This window comes from Dipodomys merriami, unplaced genomic scaffold (assembly GCF_024711535.1).
Source record: "Dipodomys merriami isolate MVZ:Mamm:240054 unplaced genomic scaffold, mDipMer1.0.p SCAF_84, whole genome shotgun sequence".
Lineage (NCBI taxonomy): Eukaryota > Metazoa > Chordata > Mammalia > Rodentia > Heteromyidae > Dipodomys > Dipodomys merriami.
Window position 1 is genome coordinate 3,701,707 of NW_027206446.1, and position 15,615 is coordinate 3,717,321.

The window sequence follows — 15,615 nt, forward strand, 5'->3', positions numbered from 1 at the left end:
GGACAATTGATCCTGTTCTGGCTTCCAACTCTCCAAATCTCTGCCTTCTGAGTAGCCAGTAATACAGGCATGAGCCTGTATTTCAGCACTGTTGAAAGGGCTATGTGTTTGCCTTAGGTAAGCATGATTTTATTTTCTCTCTGCGTTTCTGTGTCTGTCTTTACATTCTCTGTCTGTCTCTCCACATGTCTGTCTTTCTTGAACTTGCTGTCTATCCTTCTGTGTCCCTCTCCCTTACATGCTCTGTGTCTGTCTGTCTGTCTGTCTCTAGGTGGCTCTATCTCTTGGCCTGTGTCTTGGTCTTTCCCTCTCCGTCCCTCGCCTTGTCTCTCTGCGTCTCTGTGTCCCTCTGTTTGTGTGCGTGTGTGTCTGTCCGCTGCATGATCTGTTTCCCTGGCCTCCTCCAGTCATGTCTTTCTCACACACGGAAGGATTTGCCTTGGGGGACGGGGCTCAGGGTCCTCCTCCGAAGGAACGGTGTGCATTCAGGACTCCGGGATGGACACAAGGTCAAATGTCAAGGGTCTGTTGGTTGCCATGGTGACCTGTTGGGAGGGCAGAAGAAGGGGAAAAGCAAGATTTCCCTCCAGGGCGTCCTTCTGGGACCTTCCATGACCTGTGGGTTCCTCAGGAGGCAGGAGCTGAGCACAGGAAATGCAGGGGGAGTCATTGCACACGCTCCCTGGGTTTTCTGCGGCCTGCCTCAGTGCTGCATTGCACAACACGTTCACGGGGAGAGGAGAAAGAAGGAACCACTTCGCTTCTGCATCTGCGATCTCTTCCAATAAGTGACGTGTCAGGCTGGGGACGGTGGCTCATGCCTTTCATCCCAGTCACTCCGGAGGCTGAGAGCTGAGGATCTCAGTTGGAGGCCAGGACAGCCCATGAGATTCTCTGACAGGAAATGTGTGATGTATTCGACATGAAGAAGCGATCCATATTTGAGATGATTCCATGTCTCGATTGTGATGAACAGAACATTTAAAGGTAGTGAAATTTCACACCATAGAAGAATGTACAATGAGGACCTGAATTTGTTTTCAGTCCTGGGGCTTGAACTCGGGGCCTGGGCGCTGTCCCTCAGCTCTTCAGCTCAAGGCGGGCGCTCTACCACTTGAGCCACAGCTCCATTTCGGATTTCCTGGTGGTTCATTGGAGATGAGAGTCTCACAGACTTTCCTGTCCGGGCTGGCTTTGAACCGTGATCCTCAGATCTCAGCCTCCTAGGATTACCGGCGTGAGCCACCAGCACCCAGCTCACCTGCGATCTAAATTTGAGATCTGAGGATCATGGTTCAAAGCCAGCCTGGGCACTCCTATCTCCAGTGAACCATGAAAAAGCTGGAAGTGGAGCTGTGGCTCAAGTGGTAGAGCGCCAGCCTTGAGCAAAAATGCTCAGCGACAGCGTCCAGGCTGTGAGTTCAAGCCTTCGAACCAAGGCCATGTCCCCCCCAACCCCAGATTACAGGTGTGAGCCACTGATGTGCGGTTGACTTCATTTAGACCGTACTTAAAACGTGTGTGAGTGCATGTGTATAATGTTAACACTTCTAATCTCAAAGTATGCTTTTTCAGTTTAGTCCTTTTTTCCTTCAATAGTTGAGAGTTTTTCTTCATTTTGGTTTCAGGTGACCTAATTAATGTATTCCCATAATTTTTTTTTAATTTGTGTGGGTGGTGGGACTTGAATTCAGGGCCTGGGCGCGGTCCCTGAGTTCTTTTTGCTCAAGGCTGGTGCTCTGTCACTTTGAGCCTCCGCTCCACCTCCACTTTTCTGGTGGTTCATTGGTGATAAGATTCTCAGTGACTTTCCTGCCTGGGCTGGCTTTGAACTTCAATCCTCAGATCTCGGTCTCCTGAGTAGCTGGGATGACAGGCGTGAGCCACCAGCCCCTGGCTCTAAGATATATTTTTTTTTCTGTTTGCTTTTTAGAAGTTCTTGCAGAGAGGATGTTTTATTTAAACGTTACTCTCTCCCTTACTAAAGCGGGTATTTAATGAATCCTTTAAAAATATTCCTTTGCATAGTAACAAAAATTACTGTGCAATTCCCATGCGGTAAGTCCTTTGAGCAATGAGCTGACAATCGAGCAAAATGAAAACCAGGATGGTTTCGGTTGGGGGGAATTTTAACCGGAGGGGGACGGATGAAGGGAGAGGGGTAGGGTGGCAAATCCAGCCATTACACTCAATATCCATAGTGGAAAGGGATCTTGAGGGGAGGGTGGGAAAGGCTGGGGAGGTGGTGGAAGGGGGAACATGGATCAAGACACATGCTCCTTCCAAACACCTGCGACTGAATTCCTAAAACTTACAGCTGTCTTTGCACGCAGGAAGGCACATTAAAAATGCAAACGCAGATTTACTAATGAAAATCAGATGAATCCAGAAGCAATCGGTGTTGAGCAACACTCCTATGCCAGTCAAGAAATGTGACTACGATTTCCAAGGACAGCTGGACACCAGTGACTCACGCTCCAGTTCGATGTAAGTGTATGTAGAAATGTCCATGAGACTCTGGTCTTACATTACCCAGCAACAAGCTAGGAATGGTGCCGTGGCTCAAGAAGTAGAGCATGTCTTTAGCAAGATGGCTAAGGGAGAGTATCAAGGCTCTGAGTTCAAGTCTCAACACACACACACACGCACACACCCGCACACACACACCAATAAAATCCAAGAATAAAACCGAAGCACAAATTTGTGAGCTGGGAGCTGGTGGCTCATGCCCATTATCTTAACTACTGAAACTTGGAGGACCCAGTTCAAAGTCAACTTAGGCAGACAGGTCCTCCCAACTCTACCTCTAGCTAACCAGCAAAGTGCTGGACTGGAGGCCTGACTCAAGTGGTGGAGCACCAGCCCTGAGCAACAAAGTACAGCCAGAGTAGCTGGCCTTGAACTCAAACCTAGTACCAACAGAAATAAAACAAAACCGAGTTCCTGCAGGTGACGTATGTACCCATAAAAAAGAGGAAGAGAGGCTGGTGAAGAGAAATGTTTCCTCATGTCACAGTCATCCAGTTCTGCCGCAGACCACAGATGAGGAGCTGATCAGCTTGGCTGGGTTAGACACAGGGTCAGCTGGGGAAGGGCGGCTGCTGCTAATGATCCCAAAGCCTCAGCGTCCACCTTCCGTCCAACATCCAACAGTCAGCCCTGCCTTCTCCTAACAACCGCATTTCATTCCACCTGCTTTCCACCTCCCCCCATGTCTGAAGAAGTCACTTACGCGGATCTAAACTTCCAGAACTCGGGAAAGACACAGAAGATCCAGGAGTTGGACCCAGTGGAGACAAAAGGTACGAATGTGGAGTTGGGAATGTGCGGTACGGTGGGCGATGAAAACGAGACTTCCATCCTGGGGTTCAGTGAGTGGAGGGCGTTAGTATTCAATTTGAATGTTTAATTACACCTCCCCAAATGCTTCTCTTTTATTCAAACACTGGCTTTGTGAAATCACACAACAATCAATCACTTGTAAACGTTCTACTTTTGAATATTACGATCGAGCTATAGGAAAGTGTTCTGAAATTGTACAAAGTGTCCGCTTCTGTGGCTCACGATTACATGCTGTCCAGGGAAGCCATCTTTTAATTTATTTTGTTATTTTCTTTTTCCTTTCATTTCTGTAAGAGAGAAAAAAGAGGGAGGCTGGGAAGGTCGGGAGACAGACAGAGACAGAGACGCAGATGAGGATGGACGGGGAGAGAGAGACTGAGGCAGAGAGAGACAGACCAAAGGACAAAGAAAGATAGACAGACGGAGGGACAGAGAACAGAGAGACAGACAGACAGGACCATGAAGAAAGAGGTTGTTTACCACCTGTGATATGCGGATTATGATTATCCAAAGGAGCCAGACTCTGTGTGTGTGTGTGTGTGTGTGTGTGTGCGCGCGTGTGTGTGTGTGTGTGCGTGTGTGTGTGTGTGCATGTGCGTGCGTGCGTGTGTGTGTGTGCATGTGCGTGAACTCTCTCATGCACTTGTGCGTGCCAGTACTAAGGCTTGAACTCAAGGCCAAGCGCTCTCATGTGACTTTTAGGCTGGTGCTCTACCACTTGAGCCACAGCTCCACGTTGATCTTTTTGCTGGTTCATTGGAAATAAAAAGTCCCACGTTCCTTCCCGTCCAGGCTGGCTGTGTATCACGATGCTCAGATCTCAGCCTCCCGAGTGGCTGAGGTTACAGGCATCAGCTACCAGTGCCCGGCCTAAAGGCAGCTCTGAATGTCTCATTCTGACCTACACGAAGATCTTGTCTCTGTCGTTCTTTTCCGTGAAGGGCATTTTCCTCCATCTAAAGAAATGAAATATAAATATTTTTTTTTCAGTTCTCTCTGGTTACAGTCACTTCAGCAACTGTGGCGCAAGATGGATTTCCTATGTTTCAGAAGTGTGGTTAGACTATCACGTTCTAAACACATTGGTTGGAACTAGCCTTTACTACCCACATTGATGAGGACTGACATCCTGTAGTGATTTAAGCTGGGCGGGTGGCTCAGCGGTAGAGTATTTGCCTAGCATGCATGAGGTCCTGGGTTCAATTCCTCAGTACCACATGCACAGAGCTGGAAGGAGTGTTATGGCTCAGGTTGTAGAGCACTAGTCTTGAGCAGAAGAAGCTACAGGAAAATGCCCAAGCCCTGATTTCAAGCCCAGGACTGGCAAAAAAAAAAAAGGAACTAAGAAAGAAAGAAGGAAGGAAGAAGAAGATTGTGTTGGGTGCCAGTGGCTCACGCCTGTAATTTTAGCTATTCCTGAGCTGTTTCATTTCTATTTGGTCAGTCACTGGGTTTGAACACAAAGGCTGGGTGCTGTCTCTGAGCTATTTTTGCTCAAAGCTAGGGACACTTTTGGTTTCCTGGTGGCTCATTAGAGATCAGAGTCTCATGGACTTTCCTGCCCTGGACTGGCTTTGAACCGTGATCCTCAGGTCTCAGCCTCCTGAGTAGCATAAGTCACCAGCACCCGGCTTCTAAGGGTTTTTGATACTCTAGTTTTCTATTGGCTTATTCAGCTCTTTGGGGCGGGAGGGGGAAGTTCCTGGTTAACATCTTCACACACGTTAAAGCCAAATTCCAGTGAACTTCACCCCCATCGCTCTCCTGATCCCCTCAGCCTGAAAAACAGCATCTCCGACGGATGCTCTCCTTCCATTTTCAGAGTTGCAAGTAATCGATTGCAACCGTTTTCAGTCTTATTTCTGAAAAGAAGATTTATTTTTGCCTAAAAGAGGTGTTTTTCAAGATGCAGTAAGTAAACTCACAAGCTTCCTTTATTAACCTCCCACATAACACTTGAAGCCTGGCTTTACTTATTCATGCATTTTGCAATCACCGGTGCTAAAGTCAGAATGGAAATTCATGTAGATGAGTGTTGTTCTTTTTTTTTGTTGGTCATGGGGTTTGAACTCTGGGCCTGGGCGCTGTCCCTGAGCTCTTCAGCTCAAGGCTGGCGCTCTACCACTTGAGCCACAGCGCCACTTCTGGTTTTTTGGTGGTTATTGGAGTAAGAGTCTCACGGACCTTCCTGCTGGGGCTGGGGTCAGATCAGCCTCCCGAGTAGCTAGCATGACAGGCATGAGCCAGCAGGGCCCAGGCCTTACTACAGTGAATCTTGAAAACAGGACTTTTTTTCGTGTCCTAGAGTGTCTAACAAGTTCTTTTACAGGTTGCATAGGAGGAGAGAAATAAAGGCAACATGAATGAATGAATGCATGAATGAATGATGTTGTACGAATGAACTGAACACTGTTTTGAGAACTCTTTGTTGCTTCTGGTTCCACAGAGCCTCCAGCACCTTCCCATGTATGGACTAAAATAGCCCTGGGTCTGACTCTCCTCCTCTTTCTCCTCCTCCTCCTCGGACTAGGAATCTTGGGGAGCGTGAGTACGTATCACCCCTTTTTTGTGTGTGCTGCTGGGCCTGGCCTTGAACTCGGGGTCTGGGCGCTGTCCCTGAGTTTCTCACTCAAGGCTGGTGCTCTACCACTTCAGCCACGGCTCCACTTCTGCCCTTTTGCTGGCTCAGAGCCTAGCGCTCCTGCTCAGCTATTTCCCCTCACAGCTGGTGTTCTACCACGTGAGCCACGCCTCCCTTCCCCTTGGGCCTTTTTCAGTATTCCTTGTACCAAACAACTCTTAAGGTCATGATAGTGAAGGTTTTCATGTGTCTTTTTTAAATTCTCTTTCTCTCTGTGTCTGGATTTGAGTTTATAAACTGCAAAATGCCCAAGAAGAACTTCAGAGAAACATGTCCCTACACCAAATGGGGATTGTCAACAGTTCTGAGAAGATCCAGAACCTCTCTATCACAGTGCAAACCCTGGCCACCAGGCTGTGTCATGAGCTACAGGAAAAAAAGCGAGGTAATTCTGTACTACCCTGAGGGCTGCTTATGAGACCAGGAACTAAAGCTACCGTGTGTGTGTGTGTGTGTGTGTGTGTGTGTGTGTGTGTGTGTGTGTGTGTGTGTGTGTCTTTGGGCTTGAACTCAGGGCCTGGGCTGTGTCCCTTGGCTCTTTTGCTCCAGGCTACATGGAGCTCAGCTGGTTGAGCCACACACAGCACCACTTCTGCCTTGTTGCTGGATAATGGAAGATAAAAGTCTCCCCGATTTTCCTGCCCAGGCTGTTTTCAATGTCTAATCCTCAGATCTCAGCCTCCTGAGCAGCTGGGATTCCAGGCAGGCACCACTGGTGCTGGCTAGAACCACTGATTAGTACAGGAATTAAGCAGAGTCCATGGCACTGCTTTGTTGACAGCTCCATACAGTTAGAAGAAAATCAGAAAATAATCGTAACTATGCAAAATCAAATTACCCAGCTTTAATGGTTATACAAGAATAGTAACCTGCAGCTTTACTAAAATAAATCAATTTCTCTAATCTCAATTAAAATTTTTTATTATTGTAGAGATTATGTAAAATCTCAATTTACTATCAAGATCAGCAAATGATAGGAAAACACACTTCTCTATAGATGGTCTCAGTTCATAATTTCAGCCAGTAGTAGCTGGGCACTGGTGGCTCACGCCTGTCATCCTAGCTACCGAAGGGGTTGAGTTCTGAGGATCATGGTTCAAAGCCAGCCCATGCAGGAAAGTCTGTGAAACTCTTCTCTCCAGTGAACCAGCAAAAATCCAGAAGTGGAGTTGTGGCTCCAATGGTAGAGGATCAGCTTTGAGTGAAAAAGCTAAGGAAGAGCAGGAGATTCTGAGTTCAAGCCCCAGAACTGGCACAAAATGACATTAAAAATTACCAGAAGAGGGTTGGGAAGGTGGCTCAGTGGTAGAGCGCTTGCCTTGCATGCAGGAGGCCTTGGGTTCGATTCCTCAGTACCACATAAGCAGAAAAAAAAGCCAGAAGTGGCGCTGTAGCTCAAGTGGTAGAGCGCTAGCCTTGAGCTGAAGAGCTGAGGGACAGCACCCAGGCCCAGAGTTCAGGCCCCACAACCAGACCCCCCCAAAAAAAACTACCAGAAGAAAACACAGTAAACTTGGTCCATGTCCCATAGAGATGACAGGAAATAGCAAGAGGGCTAAAGATCTATTCACATAAAAGGATGTTTTCCTTCCAGGGCACAAATGTAATCCTTGTGCACAGGATTGGAAATGGCATGAAAATAGATGTTATCTTCTGTATCATACTTATGACACGTGGGAAAATAGCCAAAAGTCATGTGCTCACCACAATGCCAGCCTGCTGAAGATTAACAACAAGGATGTACGGGTATGTCTCCCAGTCTCTCTCTCAGTAAGAAAGGAAATCGCATTTCCTATCACAGAATAAGAAGAGGTCGCTGAGCACTGTGGCTCCCGCCTGTCATCCCAGCGACTCAGGAGGCTGAGATCTGAGGATCAAGGTTCAAAGCCAGCCTGGGCAGGAACGTCTGTGAGACTCTGATCTCCAATGAACAACCAGAAAACCGGACGTTGAGCTGTGGCTCAAGTGGTAGAACCCTAGTCTTGAGAGAAAGAGGCTCAGGGACAGCGCCCAGATCCTGAGTTCAAACCTCAGAACCAGAACACAGACACACACACACACATACACATACACACACACAGACACAGACACACACACACAGATACACACACACATACACATACACACACACAGACACACAGATACACACACACAGTCACAGATACACAGACACACAGACACACAGACACACACACACCACACCACACACACACACAGATACACACACAGAGATACACAAACATACACAGATACACAGACGCACAGATACACACACAGACAGACACACACACACAGATACACACACAGACAGAAATGGGGAACATTTTGGAGAAGACGTATCAAGTGAGTCACTACCTGCTCTCTCCTCTCCTCTTTTCTCCTTCTCTCTGTTCCTTCCCTCCTCTTTCCATTCCTCTTTTGTCTTCTTTTTTCTTTGTCTTCTTCTTTCATTCTCTTCTTTCACTCCCCTCCCTCCCTCCCTCCCTCCCCTCTCTCCCTTCTCTCTCTTTCTCCCTCTTTTCTCTTTCTTTCTTTCTTTCTTCTTTCTTTCTTTCTCTCTCTCTTTCTTTCTTTCTTTCTTTCTTTCTTTCTTTCTTTCTTTCTTTCTTTCTTTCTTTCTTTCTTTTTCCTTCCTTCCTCTCCTCCCTCCCTCCCTCCCTCCCTTCCTTCCTTCCTACCTTCCTTTCTTCCTTCCTACCTTCCTTCTTTCCTTCCTTCCTTCCTTCCTTCCTTCTTTCCTTCCTTCCTTCCTTCCTTCCTTCCTTCTTTCCTTTCCTCCCTTCCTTCCTTCCTTCTTTCCTTTCCTTCCTTCCTTCCTCCCTCCCTCCCTTCCTCCCTCCCTCCCTTCCTCCCTCCCTCCCTTCCTTCCTTCCTTCCTTCCTTCCTTCTTTCCTTTCCTCCCTTCCTTCCTTCTTTCCTTTCCTCCCTTCCTTCCTTCCTTCCTCCCTTCCTCCCTCCCTCCCTCCCTCCCTCCCTTCCTTCCTTCCTTCCTTCCTTCCTTCCTTCCTTCCTTCCTTCCTTCCTTCCTTCCTTCCTTCCTTCCTTCCTTCCTTCTTCTTCCTTTCCAGCTCTAGGGCTTGACCTAAGAGCCTCCCCTTCCCAGCTGGCTTACAAGAGCTCAAGGCTGAAGCCACACCCACACTTGTGGCTTCTTCCTGTAAATGGAGCTAAGGGTCTCTTGGGTTTGTCTGCCTGGCTTTGTGTTGGAATTTGGTCTTCAGATCTCAGCTTCTCTCTTTCAATTTCTAGTTGTTCTTGTAAGAGTGATGTGCGGGGCATTACAGACATGCACGTCAGGCAAAGAGCATGTTTCTTAGCCAGATACCGTTATCCGCGGTCATCCGCTGTCATCCCAGCTGCTCAGGAGGGTGAGAGCTGAGGATCATGGTTTGAAGCCAGCCCGGGCAGCAAACTCCGTGACACCCTCATCTCCAACAAACCACTCAAGAAGACCAGGAGTGGCTCTGTGGTTGGGGTGGTAGAGCATGCAACTTGAGCAAAAGAAGCTCCAGGCCAACGCCAGGGCCCTGAGTTCAAGCTCCTTCATCCTATCTAGAAGAGAGAAACATGTTGTGTCTTTCCCATTGGGCCTGTCTCCGGGGCTCACTAATAGTTTCTGACTCAACAAGATATAGTTAGGAGGAATAAGATCCAAATATGAGGCCTTCGGGTTACGACATTTTGGATGGCTTCTCAGATCCCACTTATGCTGACTTGTGCCCACTTTACTGGACTGCATCTCTCTCTCTCTCTCTCTCTCTCTCTCTCTCTCTCTCTCTCTGGATCCTTCTCTATCATTCTGTCTCTAAATAAGTCTGTCTGTCTGTCTCTGTCTCTGTCTGTCTCTGTCTCTGTCTTTCTCCCTTGCTTCCTTGCTTTTCCTTTCTTTTTTGTCTATGCCAGACCTGGGGCTTGAAATCAGAACCTTGAGCTCACATGCACACACACACACACACACACACACTCACACATACACTCTCTCGCTCTCTCTCACACACACACACACATCCAGTAGTTATGCACTTTTGAAAATACTGTGACAAACAATCATTTGAACGATGATATACATAAGTATGTACAGAGATAATTATTTGTTGTGCAAGTCCAAGGACTTGAACTCAGGGCCTAGGCACTGTCCCAGAGATTTTTCCACTTCTGTTTTTTTTTTTTTGGGGGGGAGTTTCCTGGAGATAAGAGTCTCATGGACTTCCCTGTCCTGGCTGGCTTTGAACCATGAGCCTCAGATCTCAGCCTCCTGAGTAGCTAGGATGACAGGCGTGAGCCACTGTACCCAGCCAGAGATAACTTTGTACACAAAGCATCTTTGTTTCTTAGGATTTTGTAAAGCCCCTGAGGAACAGCTATTGGCTTGGAGCATCTCCTAGACAACATAGCACATACTACGATGTGAAAGTGGATGACAGTATTATGTCTAATATCTGGTGAGTTGCTATTTTTCCCTTATTGTTTTCAGTCTATTTTTTAACTATGTTTTCCTCAGGATGATTGTAGATTGTGGAAATACCCAAAACATGCCGGCTGGGTCAGACTTCTTTAATGGATTTAATCAGGTAAAAAAATGTTCACCTAGCCAGGTGCCAGTGGTTCACACCTGTAATCCCAGCTACTCAGGAAATTGAGCTATGAGGATGATGGTTTGAAGTCAGCTGTGACCTAAAAGTTCATGAGACACTTATGTTCAATTGAAGACCAGAAAATGCAAGAAGTGGAGCTGTGGCTCAAGTGGTAGAGCACCAGCCTTTAGCTGAAAATCTCTGATGTAGTGTCCAGGCCCTAAGTTTAAGATCCAGTATTAACACACACACACACACACACACACACACACACACACACCACACTCACACACACGCACACGCACGCACACACACACACACATTTACAGATACCCTTATTTGTCAAGTAGCCATAAACTATAGGCTTTCTTTTCTTTGTGTGCTTTTTCCTGGGGCTTCAACTCAGGGCCTGGGCGCTGCCCTGGGCTTTTTGGCTCAAGGCTAGTGCTCTACCACGTGAGCCACAGCTCCACGTCTAACTTTTTGGCTTGATATATTTAGACATAAGAGACTCATGGACTTTCCTGCTTGGGTGATTTTAAACCCTGAACCTCAGATCTCAGTTTCCTTAGTAGCACAAATACTCAGGATGGCGCCCATCCTAATATTTAACCTCCATATGTGAGGATGGGAACAGAGAACGTGAGAGGGGGGTGGAGGGGGGACATGGGGGAAGGATGAGAGGTTGGACATGATCCACATGCGCTGTACTCATAAGCTGAGAAGCTGAATTGAGACCCCTTGACAATCAAGCATCTCCACATGAACTCTGAATTTTCCTTCGACAACGCAGACCTTAGGGGCCATATTGTCAGGCAGGGGAAGTCATTTTCGTGTGTGTGTGTGTGTGTGTGTGTGTGTATTTCAAGTGTTTGACTTTCTAACTATTTTCCTATTTTTCTTCTTTTAGGTCGAAAAGTAACCTGACTGACTTAAATAAATGGTATTGTGGATATTTGAGTGGAGAATATATTTATTATACACTCTGCTCTGACCGGAACTATGCAATATGTGAGAAAATGTCTGGTCCGGTGCTGGTGGAAAGTGTGCTAGGTTAAAGTTCACAATGGAAGCCTGTGGTTGTAAAACAATAACTTTCCTTCAGATCCGATTCTGATTATATTACTGATGTTAGCCTGTGTCTCCTGGACCACACAAACAGAATAAATGTTCTATGACCACACTTCTGTCTCCCTGAACACCATGTCTTTCTATTTCCATCCTGCATTTGCTGAACGTCAGGAAAGAACTCACTGCCAGGCACCGGTGGCTCCCGCCTGTCATCCCAGCGACTCAGGAGGCTGAGGTCTGAGGAGGAAGGTTCCAGGTCAGTCCAGGCAGGAAAGCTGGTGAGACTTTCGCCTCCAATGAACAGTTCCAACTGTGGCTCAAGTGGTAGAGTGCCAGCCTTGGGGTGAAAAAGCTCAGGAACAGGACCGAGGCCCTGAGTTCAAGCCCCAGGACCAGCACGTGTCTGAACCTCAGCAGATTCTGCTCAGCATCCAGACTTTCCTCGTGAGATTTAGAATTCTCTTCTATTTTGTCGGTCGTGGGGTTTGAACCCAGCCTGGACACCGCTCTTGAACTTTTTCACTCAAGGCTGTTGAGCCACAGCACTGTTTCTGGTCTTTAAGTAGTTCATTGGAAGTAAGAGTCTCATGGACTTTCCTGCCCTGGCTGACATCGAATTGCAGCCCTTAGACCTCAGCCTCCTGAGTGTATTACAAGCGTGAGCCATTGGCCCGGGGCTGAAATGTGGAAGTTTAAATTAAGTAGTTTTCCTGCTTTTTTACAGATCAACCTGGAAATTTTCAACCTTATTAAAAAAACAGAGACTATTAAGTCAAGGAAGATATGGAAAGCACAAATGCACTATAACCAACTTGTGTGGATTTTTATGTTACAGGTTCATTAACACTATTTCAAGAGATGTAGGAAAAGCTTTTGCTGAATAATATTAGCCAAATGTCATAACATTTTGTGTGTGTGTGCCGGACATGGGGATTGAACTCAGTGCCTGTCCATTGACCCAGAGATTCCTTTTCTCAAAGCTAGCACTCTACCACTTGAGCCACAGAGCCACGTGTGGCTTTTTCTAAGTAGTTTATTGGAGATAAGTGTTTCGTGGGATTTCCTGCCCAGGCTGGCTTTGAACCATGATCCTCAGAGCTCAGCCTCCTGAGTAGCATGAGATGCACTTTGATAAAGCCATGCATTTTTGTAACATGATGAGTTTGTCAGAAGATAATCCTTCTTGAAGGTAACAGTGTACTTTATACACCAATTAAGAGAGTGAATGTTTTCAGTTCAGGAAAGAGATATTGATTACTTTTATCAATCATTTCATGCAACTATCTATAGAGATTCTACCAGCAAAATAGGCAAAAAGAAAGAGAGAAAGAGAAAGATGGAGAGAGGACAAAATAAGAATGGAAAATATTAAAAGTTTATTTGCAGTTAATATACATGTATTTGCCAGAATCAAAATAATTTCCTCCTCCTAGTTTCCCTTCGAGGTGCACCTATAGACCATGTGTGGTCTGGAAGTGAACTGTGACTCAGGGGTAGATCACCAGCCTTGAGTGAAAACAGCTCAGGAACAGCACCTAGGCCCCAAGTTAGAGCCCCAGGACCAGCACATAACAAAGACAGTTAGTCATGTGTCAACCTTAATGTATATTCCAGATTCTGTTCAGCATGAAGACAGTCTTTCCTTGTCAAATCTAGAATTCTAGGTTATTTTATTCTACTTATTTATTTTTGTTGGTCCTGGGGCTTGAACTTATGGGCATTCAATGTCAGCTCTTTTGCTCAAGGATAGCATTCTACCACTTGAGCCACAGCTCCACTTCTGGTTTTTAGGTGGTTTATTAGAGGTCAGAGGCTCCTGCCCAGACTACCATCTAACCACAACCCTTATAGCTCAGCCTCCCGAGTAACCAGAATTAGAAGCCCAAGTCACTGGCTCCGGGGCTGAAATCTAGAATTTTAAATTAAGCATTTTCCTGCTTTTCCACAGATCAACCTGGACATTTTCAACCTTCTAGAAAACCAGAGAATATTAAGTCCAGGAAGATATGGAAAGTACAAATACACTATAACCAACTTGGATTTTTTTCTCATGACACGGGTTCATTCATTAACCCTTTGAAAATAATGAGAGGGAAAATCCATCATTTCAATAGATGTAGGAAGAGCTTTTGCTGAACATGATATTAGCCAAATGTTAGAACATTTGTTAAGATGCTGATCCTGGAGCTTGAACTCAGGGCCTGTCTTTGTCCTTCTTTTACTGGAAGCTAGCAGTCTACCACTGAAGCCACAGCGCCCCTTCTGGCTTTTTCTAAGTAGTTTATTGGTGATAAGAGTCCTATGGACTTTCCTGTCCAGGCTGGTTTTAAACCACGATCCTCAGATTTCAGCCTGTTGATTAGCTGGGATGACAGGTGGGAAACACAGGCCATAATAACATTTTACTAGAGCCAGAAAGTTCTCTAGGGTGAAGAGTTTGTCAGAAGTCAATGAATCCTTGCTGAAGAATAAATAGTGTACATGATCCGTCTAGTAAGAGCAGGAAGGTTTTCTGTTCAGGAAGGAGATCGTGATTTCCTTTCTTTTTCTGGTCTTATCTGGGGCTTGACCTTTGGCCTGGGCGCTGTCCCTGAGCCTCTCTGTGCTCAAGGCTAGCGCTCTACCACTTGAGCCACAGCGCCATTTCTGGCATTTTCTGTGTCTGTGGTATTGGGGGAATTGAACCCAAGGCTTCATGTATCTAGGTCAGCACTCTACCGCTGAGCCACCTTCCCAGCCCCTGATTATCCTTATCAATCATTTCATTCAACAATCTGCATTGTCTGACGGTGAAATAGGCTGAAGGAAGGAAAAAGAAGGAAGGAAAGAGAGAGAGAGAGGAAGGAAGGAAGCAGGAATAAAGAAAGAGGACTAATAAGAATGGAAAAAATTAAACTTTTATTTTAACAACCAGTATAGTTTCAGAACTGTTTAGAATAAGTGTTCCCTTAATGTCACAAAAATAACATATGAAACAATCACATGAGCCCTGTGCAGTGTCTGATGCCTTTAATCCCAGCTACTCAAGAGGCTGAGTCTGAGGATCACAGTTCAGAGGCCACCCAGGTAGAAAAGCCTGTGAGACTCCTGTCTCCAATTAACAGTAAAAGAAAACAAACAAACTTGGAAGAGGAGCTGTGGCTTGAGTGGTAGAGTGCTAGCCTGGAGCAAAAGAGCTCAGGGACAGCGCCCGGCCCTGAGTTCAAGTCCCAGAACCAGAACAACATGGAAAAAGAGGGGAAGACATTGTCCAAAAACCCATGCACTCATTCCCTGACTTCTGTAATGTAACCGCCACACATCACCTTATAACAATTTAAAACACGGACCACACAAAGGGGCCACTGGCCACATGTCTGCACATCAGCCACGAATAACTGGAAAGTAAACGTGAAACGCAATGCTATTGGAATGGAAGGTGTGGCTCAGGTGGTAGAGATCCCGGCTGGAGCACAAGGCCCTGAGATCAGCACCCAGCACCTCCACACACACATGCGTGCTCGCTCTCTGTCTCTGTCTCTGACTCTGTCTCTCTCTCACACACACACAATTACCTGCCAGACAGCTGGAAGTGGAGCTGGGGTCCAAGGGTAGAAGGCTAACCTTGCCCACAAAAGCTCAGGGACAGCCCCAGGCTGTGAGTTCAAGCCCCAGGACACACACATACATACCCCAATAAAAAACCACTACCACCACCACCAGCCACTACTTTGAGAGGTAGGAGCTGGTGGCTCATGGCTGTTATCCTAAATACTCCAGACCCCTGGACGATCCCAGTTTAACCCAGGCAGAGAAATCCTCCAAACGCCACCTCTAGCTAACCAGCAAAATGGGGGTCTGGAAGCCTGACTCAACACAGTAGAGCACCAGCCTTGAGCCAGGAAGTTTGGCCTTGAATTCAAACCCTAGTAACAACAAAAACACAACAGACCTAGCTTCTGCAGTCGCCCTATGTAGAGATAAGAAAGAGGAAGAGAGGCTGGTGAA

General features: G+C 46.5%; 1 protein-coding gene across 1 annotated transcript; it reads left to right on the forward strand.

The window, feature by feature from the left end:
- Nucleotides 1-3,034: 3,034 nt before the first annotated feature.
- Nucleotides 3,035-11,740, forward strand: LOC138820141 (C-type lectin domain family 12 member A-like). The gene is made up of 6 exons (XM_070011856.1): nucleotides 3,035-3,302; nucleotides 5,789-5,890; nucleotides 6,213-6,368; nucleotides 7,578-7,729; nucleotides 10,319-10,425; nucleotides 11,468-11,740. Exons 1-6 carry the CDS (start codon nucleotides 3,212-3,214, stop codon nucleotides 11,613-11,615), a joined length of 756 nt encoding a protein of 251 aa, XP_069867957.1. The 5' UTR covers nucleotides 3,035-3,211; the 3' UTR covers nucleotides 11,616-11,740.
- Nucleotides 11,741-15,615: the final 3,875 nt, after the last annotated feature.